This window comes from Eptatretus burgeri, chromosome 10 (assembly GCF_056783735.1).
Source record: "Eptatretus burgeri isolate ZD-2024b chromosome 10, Ebu_testis_v1, whole genome shotgun sequence".
NCBI lineage: Eukaryota > Metazoa > Chordata > Myxini > Myxiniformes > Myxinidae > Eptatretus > Eptatretus burgeri.
Window position 1 is genome coordinate 89,799,787 of NC_140970.1, and position 15,966 is coordinate 89,815,752.

At 45.7% G+C, this 15,966-nt stretch overlaps 1 protein-coding gene across 4 annotated transcripts in view; it reads right to left on the bottom strand.

Moving 5' to 3' along the window:
- LOC147019076 (uncharacterized) overlaps nucleotides 1-12,265 on the bottom strand; it is a 53,876-nt gene extending 41,611 nt beyond the window's left edge. For all 4 annotated transcript variants that reach the window (XM_085899307.1, XM_085899306.1, XM_085899308.1 and 1 more), the window contains exons 1-5: nucleotides 12,128-12,265; nucleotides 7,267-7,408; nucleotides 6,121-6,196; nucleotides 4,450-4,638; nucleotides 3,252-3,398 (exon numbers count right to left, since the gene is read on the bottom strand). In XM_085899307.1, the coding sequence (XP_085755433.1) occupies nucleotides 3,252-3,398; nucleotides 4,450-4,638; nucleotides 6,121-6,196; nucleotides 7,267-7,403 (549 nt within the window). In that variant the 5' untranslated portion in view covers nucleotides 7,404-7,408; nucleotides 12,128-12,265. The remainder of the gene's footprint in view (nucleotides 1-3,251; nucleotides 3,399-4,449; nucleotides 4,639-6,120; nucleotides 6,197-7,266; nucleotides 7,409-12,127) is intronic.
- Nucleotides 12,266-15,966: the final 3,701 nt, after the last annotated feature.

Consider the following 15,966-nt stretch of genomic DNA (forward strand, 5'->3'; position numbering starts at 1 on the left):
GCCACCACCATGCTTCACAGTAGGGATGGTGTTCTTTGGGTGATATTCTGTGTTGGGTTTGCACCAAACATAAGGTTTTTTTTTTTTTTGTTTTTTTTTGTATACCTTGGTCGAGGCTCGTATGAGAGCTAACACACAACTCACAGCAAGGAGGCATGAGACAAGAGGGGCGGGAGTGGAAGGGACAAAACAGTGGGGAACAGACACATTAGGTGAACTGTGGAAGGGAGAGGGATGGGGATGGGACGGGGAACATGGCGAAGAGAAGATGGACATTAGAGGGACTTTCAGGAAGGAAAGCAGGAGAATTGAAGGAAGTGGGCTTGGGTGGATTATCGGGGGTAGGAAAGATCGAGGATTTGGATGGGGGAAGATAAGAGGTGGTGGTGAACAGCTGTTTTGAAAGCCTGGAGGGAAGAATGGGAAAGAATAGAGTGAGGAAGTTTATTCCAAAGGCGGGAAAAAAGAGGAATGAAAGAGTGAAGATGAGCAGTGATTCGTGATTTTGGTAGTTTTACCAGAAGGGGGTTGTTGGCGGACCTTGAGTGCCCTGTGGAAATGTGGTGGGGACAAATCGCAGAGAGAGCAGGGGGGGCAAGGCTGGAGAGGAGTCGGTAGAAGACAGAAAGACCACCGACCAACCTGCGGTGATTGAGTGAGAGGCCCAAAGACTCAGCTTCATTGCGGGAGATGCCGATGATCTTAAATGCCCTGGTTTCGACAGCGTGAAGCCGAGAAAGGTGGGAGGCAGGAGCACCAGCCCAGAGGGGAGAGCAGTACTCCATCAGGCTATGGACAAAAGCTTTGTAAGTGGTCAGGAGCTCTAGAGGGCCGAGGAAGGACTTAGCACGACGGAGGATTCCCAGTCGGCGACTGGCTTTTGAGGCGAGGTTGGAAATGTGACTTTCCCAGGAAAGGTCATATTTAGATAACATAACGATCTGCTACCATGATAAAATATAAATGCAAATACACTTATAGTTTGTGTAATGCATTAAGTCAACAGTGGCTGAAAACGAAGACGAACATAGGCAGCACACACGGATGTCGGACAGGGTGGGGTTTGTACATGCCTGGATGCGAGGTTGGAAGAACACATAAGGGGGGGTGGGGGAGGGGGAATGCATGCAGGCAAGCCTTTAAATGCATGCAGGCAGGCCTTTGAAAGGTAGATAGCAAGGGTTTTAATTTTTCAATGCTCTCACCTTGTTTTATATAGAACATGGCGGTTAAAAACATAATGTTGCTGTTTGGGCACGTTGTACCATTGGTAATGCCCTGGTCGGCTGCCTACCCTCCACTTATACTGCCTTCCCTCCCTCTACCCCCACACTTCCTTCCCTTATGCTGTCTCCATTCCCCTTCCACTGCCTTCCCTTCCCCTCCCCCACGCTGTCCCCTCCCAATCCCCTTTCACCACCATACAATTATCTGGCGGTCGATAAGAGGAAGGGGTGTTAAAGAATGTGCAAATTGGACAAATGAAGGCTTTTTTTTTTCAGCAGTTCAAACTGCTGCTTGGATCAATTCCACAATTCATCTCAGGTTAAGAGATTCTCCAGCTTATCTAAATTGTGTGTGGATTCTCCTGTGTGTGTGGAAATTACATTGAGGTACGAACACTGGTGCGGCTTTTTCGAGGATTAAAGGAAAATGCCCTTCCTTCTCTTCCCCTTTCCTCATGCTTATCTCCTCCCAAACCCCCCAAAGATGTCTCTGGGCAGTGTCCGCGCATTGTTTAGGATGACATGTTTGAACGTGCTGTTTTAATGTATCCAATTTCGTTCAGTCCTAAACTAATGCCAGCATAAATTCATCCCCCCCCTCAAGTCCCCCTATCAAACACATGTCCGGAGCACCTCCTTCCCCTCCCCGCTACCCCCTTCTCTCCCCCATCCTCCTCGCTCCCTCCCCCTCCCAGAGTGTATCGTGACGTGTGGTGAGGCCTCGCTCCCACCCCCCCTCCTCTTCCTCACTCTTTTCCCCTTCCCCCACCAATCCTCACTTACCCTCCCCTCCCCATCATAATATTCCCATCAGCGAAGCGAGGGGTTGTATTTGCTCGTCTATAATAATAAATGTCAATGTGTGTCAGTCAGTCAGTCAGTCCATCCGTCAGTGTGTATGGCTCCTCCATAACTCCAAAACCATGAAATCTAGTAGCCCAGAACTTTGCGTGCATGTTAAGGGAACTCCTAGGGAGTGCATGAATGAATACCAAGTATTTGGGTCAAGTTAAACACCCCTTTTGAAGACGATGTGGGGATGAATACTGGGTATCTCATTTTTATGGTAAAACAAGAAACAGGTTTACCTTTTATTAGACTGCATTCAGCTCACTCAGCTCGGGGTCTTAATCCGCAATTTTGTCCGCTCAGCTCAAAAATGCCTTGCCTTGGAACAGGTTGGTTTCTTTACGATGAAGCTTCCTACCTACGAATCGCTGATCTTCATACATACGAATTGCTGGATACATCGCAATGCTTATACAGACGCCAGCATTTGTGTCTTTATTTAATTTCAGCACTCTTGCTAAGCTCGAGAATTTCTTAACCTGAGCCAAATTTCAAAATTTAAACTGTGGAATTGACTTTAGCAGCAGTCCAAACTACTAAGCAAGTGTTTATTTGTCCAATTCGCACATTGTTTGACACCTCTTCCTTTCCTCGATGCTGCCTTTCCTTCCCCTCCCTTCACACTGCCAACCACCTCCCAAACCCCCTCCACCACAATACAACTCTCCAGAGGTCGAGGAGAGAGAGAGGGGTGTTAAATAATGTACGAATTGGACAAGTGAACACTTTTTTTTTTAGCAGTCAGAACTGCTCGTAGAATCAATTCCACAGTTTGAATTCTGAAATTTGGCTCAGATGAAGAGATTGTCGAGCTTATCGCATTTTAGTTGTAAAACATGTGCGAATATTAAATAAAGGCACAAATACTGGTGTGGCTCTCTGCCCCTTCCTCGCTCTCCCCTGCTTCCTCACCCCCTCCTCATTCCCCCAACTCTCTTCGCTCCCTCCTCCCTCTTCTCTTTCGACAAGTTCCACGGACATGGATATCGATGAGTATATCCCAGGTTTGAAGTGTGCAATCTCAACAGATGATCTTCTGTAATCAATTACTTTACCACAATATATCAAACATCTCTTGAGCTTTGCTTCTTACAAGTGTCTGGCTATAGATAAAGATGTTTAATCAGTTGTTTTTTTTTTCCAGTGAAAGGCATCTTGTTTCTCTGAAAGACTCACCTGAGTTTTGAATGAGCAGTTCACATTCTCTTGAATATCCACCTTCATGTTTTGGATCTCCACGGTTTTGAACAGATGCTGAATTTGTTGTTTCGCAATCTCCAGCAACAAATCATTGGCCTGATTCTGCGCACATCTGCTGTCCAACTGAGAAATGAAGAAAACAAGATGAGGTGAAAAAAAAAGTGATGAATAAAACTCAACTTTGAAAAAGAGAGATTGATAGGGAGAGAATATCCTGAAGCATACTAAATAACCTGAACCACCATTGAAACAAAACTTTGACAGCCCAAAGTAAACTATAACGACATTCGGTAGAGCACAAACCTCTGCCAGGCTTGTTATTGTCACCTACCCAACAAATCCACCAGGTTTTGTCATAACCCTTCCACAACGTTTTGAGATATCAGATCCGGCCGATCATTGGGATATACAAAACGTAACCTGTTCAGCCTGGTGGGAGGTATGCGCTCTCCTGAGTGCCCGTTCTAGTTTGTAATGTTAATGTTGCCCCGCTCATGCGAAGCAAAAGGCAGGGCTAAGCAATTGGTTTACTCTATCTTTCTTTCGCTATACAAACGTCAGTTTAGGATCAAAGAACTACTCAATTTCAATCAAATGTTATATTTTGAACAATGTAGAACACAAATTGGAACATGAACCTGCAGTTTTAGCAGTACTTTGGCTCTGAATTTGGCAGAGTGCCTATCTGAATCTGCCTATCTGGCAGTAAAACAAAACTGAAAATTACTGTATTTCAAAACGGGAACCTAATGTTTTAGAGACGTCCTAAAGGACAAATAACAGGCACAAAAAACTAATGTATCGTGTTAAATAAGGTGGTGTAAAAGACAGTGCACCAACGGTGGAAAACTTCTGGAAAAAAATATTGTTTTTTTTCTTTTTCTACAACCTTTAATACCTTTATTTTATTTCAATTAAATTATATAAGAACATTGAAGAACACATATTGCCTTCCTGGTACTTTCAAAAACATTAAATTTTGCAGTAATTGGAGAAAATATTATGGCATTTTACATCATCTGTAGCAATCAAATTTTCTGCTCGCAGACCCTTCCCATGTCCTTTTTTTCTCAAGACTGGGGTAAGGTGTTCCATGAACTCGAGTAATTTAGGTTTTAAGTTAAAGACAGTGAATTCTGAGGTAATAAATATGTTGTTTTGCTGAAGAACTTACTTGAGAAACGAGTAAGCGGATCTTTATTTGTGCCGCCTCATACTCCAAGGCGTGCTCCTTTATGCGCTCGTGAGCAAGGAGTAACTGATGGTCTCGGCATTTTTCAACCTCAATCGCCTTCTCAGTTTGTTCTGAAACTTCCTCGGCGAACTTCTGATGAGTATGGAGGCTCTCACAAGCTTCTTTGTGCTAATAAATAAAAAGTCAAGAGGTTGAAAAGGGGGGGGGGGCAGAGAGGTGGGAGGGAGTTAAGACAATCAACAAAATTGATTATGAAGATGCAAATTAAATGGTTGGCTGTATAAAAATGGTTTTCAGCAAAGCTAATGGCCACAGTATTTCATTTGTTATATATTTACTTCCTTTTATTTTATTTACTTCCTTGATCTTCCCTCAAGCATGATTGTTCAAATAAACAGACTCAGTGGCATAAAAGTTCGTCAGTAGGTCCGCTCTGAATCTTGGAGATCAGTGGTTCAAAACAAAGATTACAAATGATATGTGCTGTTTCCTTGTTTGAGCTCAGCATTTACAAAGGATAGAACACAGACAAAAACTAGAAGGGCACTCGGTAGAGCGCATACCTCCGCCACTAATGCCTGATCCACGAGAACATATCAGGCGGGCCCCAATACATTTTTGAAATATCAGGCAATATATCGTATTTGGCCCGATCTCTCAATGGTGAAAAATCACTTAAAAAAAAAAAATTTCTCGGATCCAGATCCGGATTCAGATCTTCACCAAAATTGAATCAATCTGTCCTTGCGACACACCCAACCTGTTTACCAAGTTTCGTCCCAATCCGTCCACAACTTTTCTGAGATATCGTGCTATATATATATGTATATATATATATATATATATATATATATATATATATATATATATATATATATATATATATATATATATATATCAGTTTAGCCATATCTCTCAATGGTGAAGAACCACTTTAAAAATTCTGCTAGTCGGATCCGGATCCGGATCTTCACCAAAATCTAATCAGTTCGTTCTTGTCACACACCAAGCCTGCCCAACAAATTTCATCCAGGACCATCCACAACTTTTTGAGATATCCTGTACACAAACAGACAGACAGACAAAAATACAGACAGACAGGGTGAAAACATAACCTCCTTCCACATTCGGTGGTGGAGGTAACAAAACCACATGCTGGCAATTCTAGCGCAGGCTCTGATGGGCCTAAACGCCTCCTTCCTGCATTGAAGTTCCTTGTAAGAAAACATTTGAGTGTGACTTAATTACGTTTGAAAACAAACGCTATGAGTCTATTTCTCTTGGAATTTAGCAAGAGTACTAGAATAGAACACCATGGCCTCGACCCTAGACTTTTCAAGTGATGCCACGGGATCTTTCAAATCCACAACCCTTATGTAGAAAGGCGAGCTGGTTTTACACACACGTGCAAGGGAAAGTGTGACTTAGAGCTGCAAATGGCCCGTGTGGATACTACACCAGGATGGCATTTTTAGTCCAATTCTATACAAGACAACTGTACTTGTAGGTGCAATTGGAGGAAATTTGAGTTCAAAGTTGAAGTTGACGTGGGGAAATAATTAATATCAACAAAATAGTAATAAGAAAGGATGTAGTCATGGTTACTGGGTGGTGTACACATATAACAATCCACAGCAAAGAACTGCTCACCTGCACGACGAGATTTTTCTTCTCCCGTTCCAAATGTTTAACTCTCTCCTGCAGAGACTGGTTTTCTTGCTCCAATCTGTTCACAGAGCACAATATTACGTGATACGCGACCACATATTACAAGAAACTCGGACAAGGGAGGAAGCCATTTGGCCCATCACACCTGTGCTCTATCAACACCAAATCGAATCAATACATTAGTGCAGCGAACCAATTACACTGGGAGATGAGGGTGGGGTTATCCATAATATTTTTTTATCTTATCTCTTGAATACATGAAGAGACCAGCGCGGACATCACACGTGTACAGATTCTTGTTGTGCTAATGTATCTGCTTTGATCATATAGACTGCCTCGTAGCACTGTTTAAGACTATAGTTACTGTTGACAATCTGACCGGAATGTTCTTCCCACTTCCTCTGAAAATGTCATGTTCATGACTGTAAGCTACCTTACAGCATTGGCATTTGAGCCGTGAAAAGGTTTGGGTTGTTTTCGAAAATTTCAGAGGGTGACTTCGTCGTGCTGTTATTACATCACCTTCATTCGCAGTCACTACTTCGTGCAACCTGCATTTAGGCGTTTAACTTAAAAAAAAAATAAAAAAAAACATTTCAATGTCCTTTAACAGGAATGACATTGGGCCAATGAGGAGGTGAAGGGATGGTTACATGTGTCCGAAGTTCAAACCACATGTAAAATATCTTCCTACGATGCAGGCATGACTTATCCCACCATTGAAGCCTTGACAGATATAATAGTACTACAACACCAATTATTATCCTCACATCGTCAGGTCAGCCAGGGAATGCTTGTGGCCCAAGTCTTTTATGAGCTGAATCCAACCGAAGGCAATTTGTAATTTGTTTAGGAGTACCAGCGATAACTCGCCTCCTCTTCACAAAAACATACCGTGATATCTTTAACGTCCAGCCGACTGATGCTGACAGGTTGGACAACCGGCTTACTTTCCATCAAAGGGATGGCTGACTCTGTGATCAAACATCCTGCTCCACTCAGAGTTTGTAGTCGGGTCGGGAATCAAACCCGGACCATATGATCCAAATGTAAATGTGTTACCTCTGCATCATCTTTTCTTCGTTTCAATACTCATGTAAAGGTACGAGTACGCAGCAATTTACTCACAATTCGCAATCGCTTGAATCATCGCAGGTCTGAGGCGCTTTCTTTTGCTTGGATTTCTGGAAGAAGTTCCTTATTCGTTTCCAAATGGAAAGATTTCCTCCTTTGCCTCGAGTTATTCTCTTATCCTTTGTTCCCATGTTTCCTGGAAAAAACAAAACAAAAAAAAACAATGCGGTTAATGCCAATTTCATTTTTTTCACACTTGTCTATTCTGGGCGAGCAGAATGGCCGAGACTCCTAGAGGTATGCACGCTCTCCTCCAAGCTGTCCAGTCAGGGTTCAAATCTACACCCAGCTATAAACTCATCCCGGCGTTTCACAGACTGTGTGATTTCATACTGATTGGATGTGGCGTTCTACATAGGCAATTATGACGTCATAATGAGGGCACCTATGATGTCATTTAAAAAAAAAAATCACTCGCATTCCCGATGAAGAGTTCTTGCCATGTGCCAAGTTTCAATTTTTTTTCATTGGTGCGGTTTCAAAGAAACAGAGGTCCAAAGTTTTTTTTTTCCGTTTTTCCAACATGGCTGCCACACCATGTAACCTATAACGCCGTAATTATAATTAAAACATTCGACATGAATATTCGCACCAATGCTGAAAATATCGTCTCAATCCAACTGGCGGTTACGGACAAACAGACAGACAGAGACAAACGGACCCAAATGGAATTCCCTCTCTGGCAAAGGTAATAAAGCTTTGTGACCGGACATCATTCTCAGGAACAAAAAGGAAAAAACAGCATTGTTCGTTGAGGTTTCAGTACACAGCAATTTTGGTCCAAACAATGCAGAAATCAAGAAAATGACCAAACAGCAGGACCTCAAAAGATGAGATCAACAGATCTTGGAAGCTGAAGAACTTCAAAATTGCATCACCGGTGATAATTGGAGCAACAGGAATAATGAACAAGAACCTCGTACGGAGATTTTGAAAACCATCCCCGGTTACCACAAACTAACTACAATTGGAGGCGGTCCGGGGTTCGGTGATGATCCTGAAAAGAGACCTCGGAGAACAAAACTCCGAGAACAACAAAAGTTGAACAGCTTGGTCCATAGGAAGAAGAGGACAACATTGCTCGACGTCTCCGGAATTTTGCACGAGTTATAATTTAGACATTTTCAGATAATAACAAAACAACCAAAACAACACAACAGAACGGGGCTTTGAACATGGTGACCGATTCTTCACCTCAAGGTGTGTTTAGAAGGGGATGCCGAGCAGGATAACACCAACTAGGGCCAAACGTATCAATATAATTAATGATTCAACATTCACTCATTAACCCAACCAGCAGATACCCGTCTATGACGGGTATGGGGAACAGGACGGATCACAATGCTCGGTTACGGTAATTTCTTTTGATGTTTTGCGCCGCATTCAACAGCTCAGTTCATATTGGTGGCGTGTCGGGTACCCATGGTAACGTTTGAGACCGGTCGCTTTAGATTGTTGGCCTTGACGCGTAGTGCCGGATGAGTAACACAAACTATTTGACGCATTCATCGTTTCTATATTACCTCCATCAACAGATTAACAACATGGCAGGAGAAAAGTCGTAAATGCCGAGTTGAACAAACGTCCTGAACTCATGGACTTAGTTAAGTAAAGCACGTCGTCTGGGACCCGGCCGTCGGTTTGCCGCCGAATGTTGCTGATTGTGACGTCATCGATTCCCTCTTTGAAAATTCTATCTATATTCGATTTTTTGAATCCGCTATCACCTGCGTAAATACATGGAACAGATAATGTGAAGATTTCGGTAGTCGTTGTTCGTCTTTCGGCTGCTCCCGTTAGGGGTCGCCACAGCGGATCATCCGTTATGATCCGCATACCGATTTGGCACAGGTTTTACGCCGGATGCCCTTCCTGACGCAACCCTAGTCGCCTCTTATGACACAGGGATAAGGATTAGGTTTCGCCATGATTCCGGGCTGCCCTACACCCTCTCATAGCGCGGCCCAGCGCAGAGCTCCCGTCCTCAAGCGATCCTCCAACCCAAGCCTCTGAGTATCCGGATTACAGGCACACGCCACTACGCCCGGTCTGAAGATTTCGGAAGTATGAACAGAATATGCTCGGAGAAAAGTGTGTTCGAAGTTCCAGGCTTACGCCCATTATATTATGACTAGTGCGTGGCCGGACGTGCAAAAAAAAAAATTGTGACGTAATAGCATCGTGTCCTGTCATTGGTTTGGCAATAAATGGCCATAACTTGGGAACCACTTGTCCGATTAATATCAAACCTTGAAAAGGCACATACACAGGTCCCCAGCAATATACCTGGCAAGTTTCAAATAGATCGGACCAGTGGATGTCGAGAAACAGCGGTCACAGACAGACAGACACAGAGATTGCTGGAATTAGATAGACCAGTGCAGGCCCGTACATGCGGGCCCATAAGTGCAAAAAAAATAATAATAATAATTGTGACGTCAATAGTGACGTCATAGCATCGTCTCCTGTCATTGGTTGGCAAATAAACGGCCGTAACTTGGGAACCACATATCCGATTAATATCAAACCTTGAAAAGGCACATCCTCAGGTCCCCAGCAATATTCCTGGCAAGTTTCAATCAGATCAGACTGTCAATCGTGAAAAAAAAATATAACAAAAAATAAATAAATAAATAAACATTAATTGTGACGTCATAGCACCGTGTCTTGTCATTGGTCGACAGATAAATGGCCGTAACTTGGGAACCGCTCGTCCGATTAATATCAAACCTTGAAAAGGCACATCATCGGGTCCCCAACAATATTCCTGTCAAGTTTCAATCAGATCGGACCATCAATCGTGCAAAAAAAATAATAATAATAATTAAAAAAACATTAATTGTGACGTCATTCGTGATGTCATAGCACAGTGTCTTGTCATTGGTCGACAGATAAATGGCCGTAACTTGGGAACCGCTCGTCCAATTGACATCAAACCTCGAAAAGGCACATCTGCGGGGCCCCGGCAATATTCCTGGCAAGTTTCAATCAGATCGGACCAGCGGTCGTCGAGAAACGGCGGTCGCAGACAAACAGACAGACAGACAGACACACACAGATTGCTGGAATTATAGATAGACGAGTACGGACCCGTAGGGGCGGGGCCGTAGGGGCGGGGCCGTAGGGGCGGGCCCGTAGGTGCGTGCCCGTAGGTGAGTGCCAGTATGTGCAGCCTCTCTCTCTCTCTCTCAAACCTCGAAAAGGCACATCAGCGGGTCCCCAGCAATATTCCTGGCAAGTTTCAATCATGAAAAAGAAATAATAAAAAATAAATAAATAAAAACATTAATTGTGATGTCATTCGTGATGTCATAGCCCCGTGTCCTGTCATTGGTCGACAGATAAATGGCCGTAACTTGGGAACCGCTCGTCCAATTAATATCAAACCTTGAAAAGGCACATCCGCGGGTCCCCAGCAATATTCCTGTCAAGTTTCAATCAGATTGGACCGTCAATCGTGCAAAAAAAAAAAAAAATTTAAAAAAGAACATTAATTGTGACGTCATTCATGATGTCATAGAACAGTGCCTTGTCATTGGTCGACAGATAAATGGCCGTGACTTGGGAACCGCTCATCCGATTGACATCAAACCTCGAAAAGGCACATCTGCGGGGCCCCGGCAATATTCCTGGCAAGTTTCAATCAGATCAGACCGTCAATCGTGCAAAAAAAAAAAAAAAAAAAAGAATAAATAAATAACCGTTAATTGTGACATCATTCGTGACGTCATAGCACAGTGTCTTGTCATTGGTCGACAGATAAATGGCCGTAACTTGGGAACCGCTCGTCCGATTAATATCAAACCTTGAAAAGGCACATCCGCGGGGCCCCGGCAATATTCCTGTCAAGTTTCAATCAGATCGGACCGTCAATCATGCAAAAATAAATAAATAAATAAAATGAATAAATAAATAACCATTAATTGTGACATCATTCGTGATGTCATAGCACAGTGTCTTGTCATTGGTCGACAGATAAATGGCCGTAACTTGGGAACCGCTCATCCGATTAATATCAAACCTCGAAAAGGCACATGAGCGGGTCCCCAGCAATATTCCTGTCAAGTTTCAATCAGATTGGACCGTCAATCGTGTAAAAAAAAACAAAAAAAAAAACATTAATTGTGACGTCATTCGTGATGTCAAAGCACAGTGTCTTGTCATTGGTCGACAGATAAATGGCCGTAACTTGGGAACCGCTCGTCCGATTAATATCAAACCTTGAAAAGGCACATCATCGGGTCCCCAGCAATATTCCTGTCAAGTTTCAATCAGATTGGACCGTCAATCGTGCAAAAAAAAAAAAAAAAATTAAAAAAAACATTAATTGTGACGTCATTCGTGATGTCATAGCACAGTGTCTTGTCATTGGTCGACAGATAAATGGCCGTAACTTGGGAATCACTCATCCGATTGACATCAAACCTCGAAAAGGCACATCTGCGGGGCCCCGGCAATATTCCTGGCAATTTTCAATCAGATCGGAGCGGCGGTCGTCGAGAAACGGCGGTCGCAGACAAACAGACAGACAGACAGACAGACAGACACACAGATTGCTGGAATTATAGATAGATTACACAATCGATGAGCACGACTAGGCCCGTGTGATTGTGCTCGCGGCTCAAAGGGGTAACCTTGAAAGATGAACGAACCTAAGTCGAGTCTGCATCACAGAACAAGGATGAGGTGAACATCGACCGTCTGTATAATCGTCTGTATAATCTTATGTACTTACCGTCTGTATGATCTTTCCGATTATACAGACTTACCGTTTGTATAATTAATCGATGCTGCCACAATTAAAACAGGGACATAGAAATATACAATGATTACAAACGATTCAAATCAAAATCACCGAAGGAAGTGTCCGTATCCACGAAGATGACGTCCAACAAACAAAGAAATGTTGTGCAGCTCAACGCACACGACCACCCTTGGCGATCGCTTCACACGATCTGAAGAGAACTGTGACGCGCCACAATGTTATAAAATGTCACCATGGTAACAATCACCTGATCGTTCTCTTCGTTTTTATCCCTCCCACTATTTTAATTATATTGTTTGTTCTTCCTCATTACTCCAAATCATACACTAATTAATTTCCAAAACACGGATCATTCCAAGAAACCCCCAAAAAATTTTTTTATCGACGCCGACAAACGGATCTGCTGCTAACTATACCACCAAGACACGACATAGCGATCATAATACGCGCGTCTGCGGCTTGATCGTTCTTTGCCGAGTGAACTGATGACATTTACTCGGAAACTTTTAAGAAACATGCCTTTACCTTATTATTGATTTCATCATATTTGTTTCGGTTTCTGCATTGTAAAATTAAAAAAATATATATATATATATATATATATATATATATATATATATATATATATATTTTGTGGTATAGCCTGCGGGCCTGTGGGGCAGGGCTTGATGATGGGGGGAGTGGTCGTCGTGAGCATCGTGTCTGCCAGGGATATAAGGAGTGCGCGCCGCCTGAGGCGCTGTAGTGGGTGCGTAGTGCCACGGCTCGTGAGTGTGTGTTGAGTACGTAATAAAGGAGAGCCGCAGGCAAAGTGCGCTCGCGCTTGTACACCACAGCCGGGCTCGACTGTTCTCCCGCTCGTGTCTGCCTTATCAGCGCCCCTACCACGACACTACAGTTGGCTGACGAGGATGGTGGAATACGGACTTATGCCCGTTTTCGACAAGGATGTTCGGATCGGCGTGTGCAGTTGGCTGGGTTCGGAGTGGCAGCGAGTAACTCAGCGCACCTCGCGCGGTTCGAGGTTCCGGAGGGGTACGCATCGCGAAGAGCGTGTCGCAGGTTCGCTCGCCGCGCGCACAGGCTCCGGAGCCAGGAGGCTCGCCAGCGCGGCCAGCTCAGGCATGACAGGGAGTCGGGGCACGGCGCGCGGACGCGTGCCCGCCTTCGTCGGAGTCGACTTCGGCCACGTCGAGTGGGCAACGGCCGCGCTCAGTGTTCGTTTTATTGAGGCACGACAAATCGGGGGAATGATTTCTGCAAGGCCACGGCTAAAGAACGAGGACACGCACTTCGGCACGGGCGCGGCGTTGGACGTCGCGCAGGCTCTGAGGAATGTCCGGGGTCTCGATGGTCGGTGCGCAGCAGATGATCCGGAGGTCAGCGCGATGTGCCAGGCGCGCACGGCCGCGCGCACGGTCTGCGGCGCGGGTCGTGGGCGAGCGTTGCAATGCAATCACTCGGACGGCGGTCTGAGCACTCGAGGACGTCTACGGTGTGTGTGCCGAGAGTCATCGCAATCATTACAGTCATAGATGGCGGTGTGCGAAGCGGTCCTTCCGTCCCGGGTCAAGACCTACTGCCGGTATGGTGTTCGGTGCATGGCGTGCACGGTAACGCCCCGGGTCGAGTTTTGCAGCCTGGGCACGGAGATTCCAGCGACCCGGAGCGGGAGATGCTGCCGGTGTTAGACCTGCTTCCAATTGGTCCGGAGGTGACAAGATCAATGGCAGGGGAGGTTGAGGTGACCGGGGCACTGATGCTGCCCATGTTGAGCCTGGTTTCAGTTGGTCCGATAGTGACAGGGCTGATGCCAGGGGAGGTCGGAGTGAGCGGGACACTGATCGGGTGTCGAGTTGAGTCCACTCGTGCTGCCCTCTCATCGCGCACGTACACCGGCGAAGCGATTGCGCCGCTTGCGGCGCACGACGTCTCGGTGCTCTACCGGGGTCGAAGCGCCCTACTCACGGTGTTTGTGGTGCGAGGGGAGGGGCCCGTCCTTTTGGGTCGGGACTGGCTGGCGCACCTCGGGCTGGATCTCCAGTTCGTACCTCCAGGTGTGCCGGTGCTCTCTTCGATGCTTTCGTCGAGACCCGAGGGCGAGGTTCTGGCGGCGGGAGCCGCATCGATGCAACGGAAGCGGCCGTTCGTTGCTGCCTGCAACGGTGATGTGCGGTTCGGGAGCAGCGGGAGCCGTGCCAGCTCTCGCGATGAGTTCTCGCGCTTCGGCGGCGTTCATGAGGCAATGCGCGCCTGTGTTGTTTGGGCAGCTTCGACGACGAGTTGCGGCGAGCCCGTCGCGTTCAAGGAAGTCACGGGTCACAACGTCGAGTCAACAACCAAGAGACGGACTCGTGATGTGGGTTATGGGTTGCTGTTCATTGCATATTTGTTTTTCCTTGCTCTCGTGATGCGGTTTAACGTTGTTGAAATAAATGCCAACAGTTCCTGTGTGAGAGTGGGTTTGGCGGAGATCAATCGATGGGTTTTGCAGTATGGTCAATGTGATGTGGAGGCTTTGGGAGCGGTGGTGGCGAATAAAGAGGTTTTATTAGCCTCCAGTTGCCCAGGCCACGGGTAGTTGCTTCGTCATGTGCAGGGATTTTGTCGAAAGAACGCGCTGTACAGAAAAATGAGTTTGCAATGGTTCAAATGATGTTCTTATTGATTTATGACGAGCCTGTGGTTAAAGTGTGGTTTGAATGGAGTTGCTACCGTCTAACTGCCGTGTGGGTCTCGGAGATCGACTCGGAGCCAGGGCTGATGCGCTGTTTAGCGTTACCCCCACATCTGGTTTCGGCAAGGTCAGACGGGCCTGGCGCCTGGGGCGCAGCTCTCTGTTTTCGCTCAAGGCCGTTTGGACATGCGTTGGCATCTCAACTGATTGTGGTGCGTGGGTTGTTGTGGAGCATTGGTTGCATCCAGCCAGCGGCGCTGTTCAGCGCCCCCACCCAAGGTCAATCGAGTCTGGCGCTGGCGCCACGGCTTCCAGACAGCGGGCTTCCGACCTCGGAATGTTTATCCGCTTCAGGTCTGGCTGGGGGAGATGTGCCGCCTTGTCGGCCGGAGGCGGTTTGATGGTGCCGGGGGAGGTTTGCTCGGGAGGTCGCCACGACCTCGCCGAGGGCCATGTATGCATGAGCCGCCTGGGGGCGTTTTCGCTGCGTAGTGCTGCTGCGCTTCTCGCCTTGCTGCTTCATATCGGTAACGCGGTCGAGGTTTTGTGGGTTAATGGTGCGGCTCAGTCTTCGGAACCTGGCCGTTGCAGCTCCACTCGCTCGCATCGACACATTATATGATGTGGTGTGCTTTTATACTGTGCTGCTTCTTTTTTGTACCTTGTCTGCTTTATACCGTGGTATTTCGTGCTACTTATGCTTATTATGATGGTGATCATTTAATAATCATGGTTTTAGGAGGGAGGAGTGTGGTATAGCCTGCGGGCCTGTGGGGCAGGGCTTGATGATGGGGGGAGTGGTCGTCGTGAGCATCGTGTCTGCCAGGGATATAAGGAGTGCGCGCCGCCTGAGGCGTTGTAGTGATGCCGTAGTGCCACAGCTCGTGAGTGTGTGTTGAGTACGTAATAAAGGAGAGCCGCGGGCAAAGTACGCTCGCGCTTGTACACCACAGCCGGGCTCGACTGTTCCCCCGCTCATGTCTGCCTTATCAGCGCCCCTACCACGACACTACATATATATATATATATATATATATATATATATATATATATATATATATATATATATATATATATATATATATATATATATATATATATATATATATATATATATATAAACGAGATGAGAAAAAATATTTGTTTGTATTTTTTTTTCTGGAAATATATCTTTTCTTTGTTTATGATCTTGCAGGATGGCTAAGAGGTATGGCACTACTCGCCTCTTCGATGTGACTGTGTGCTGTCTTTC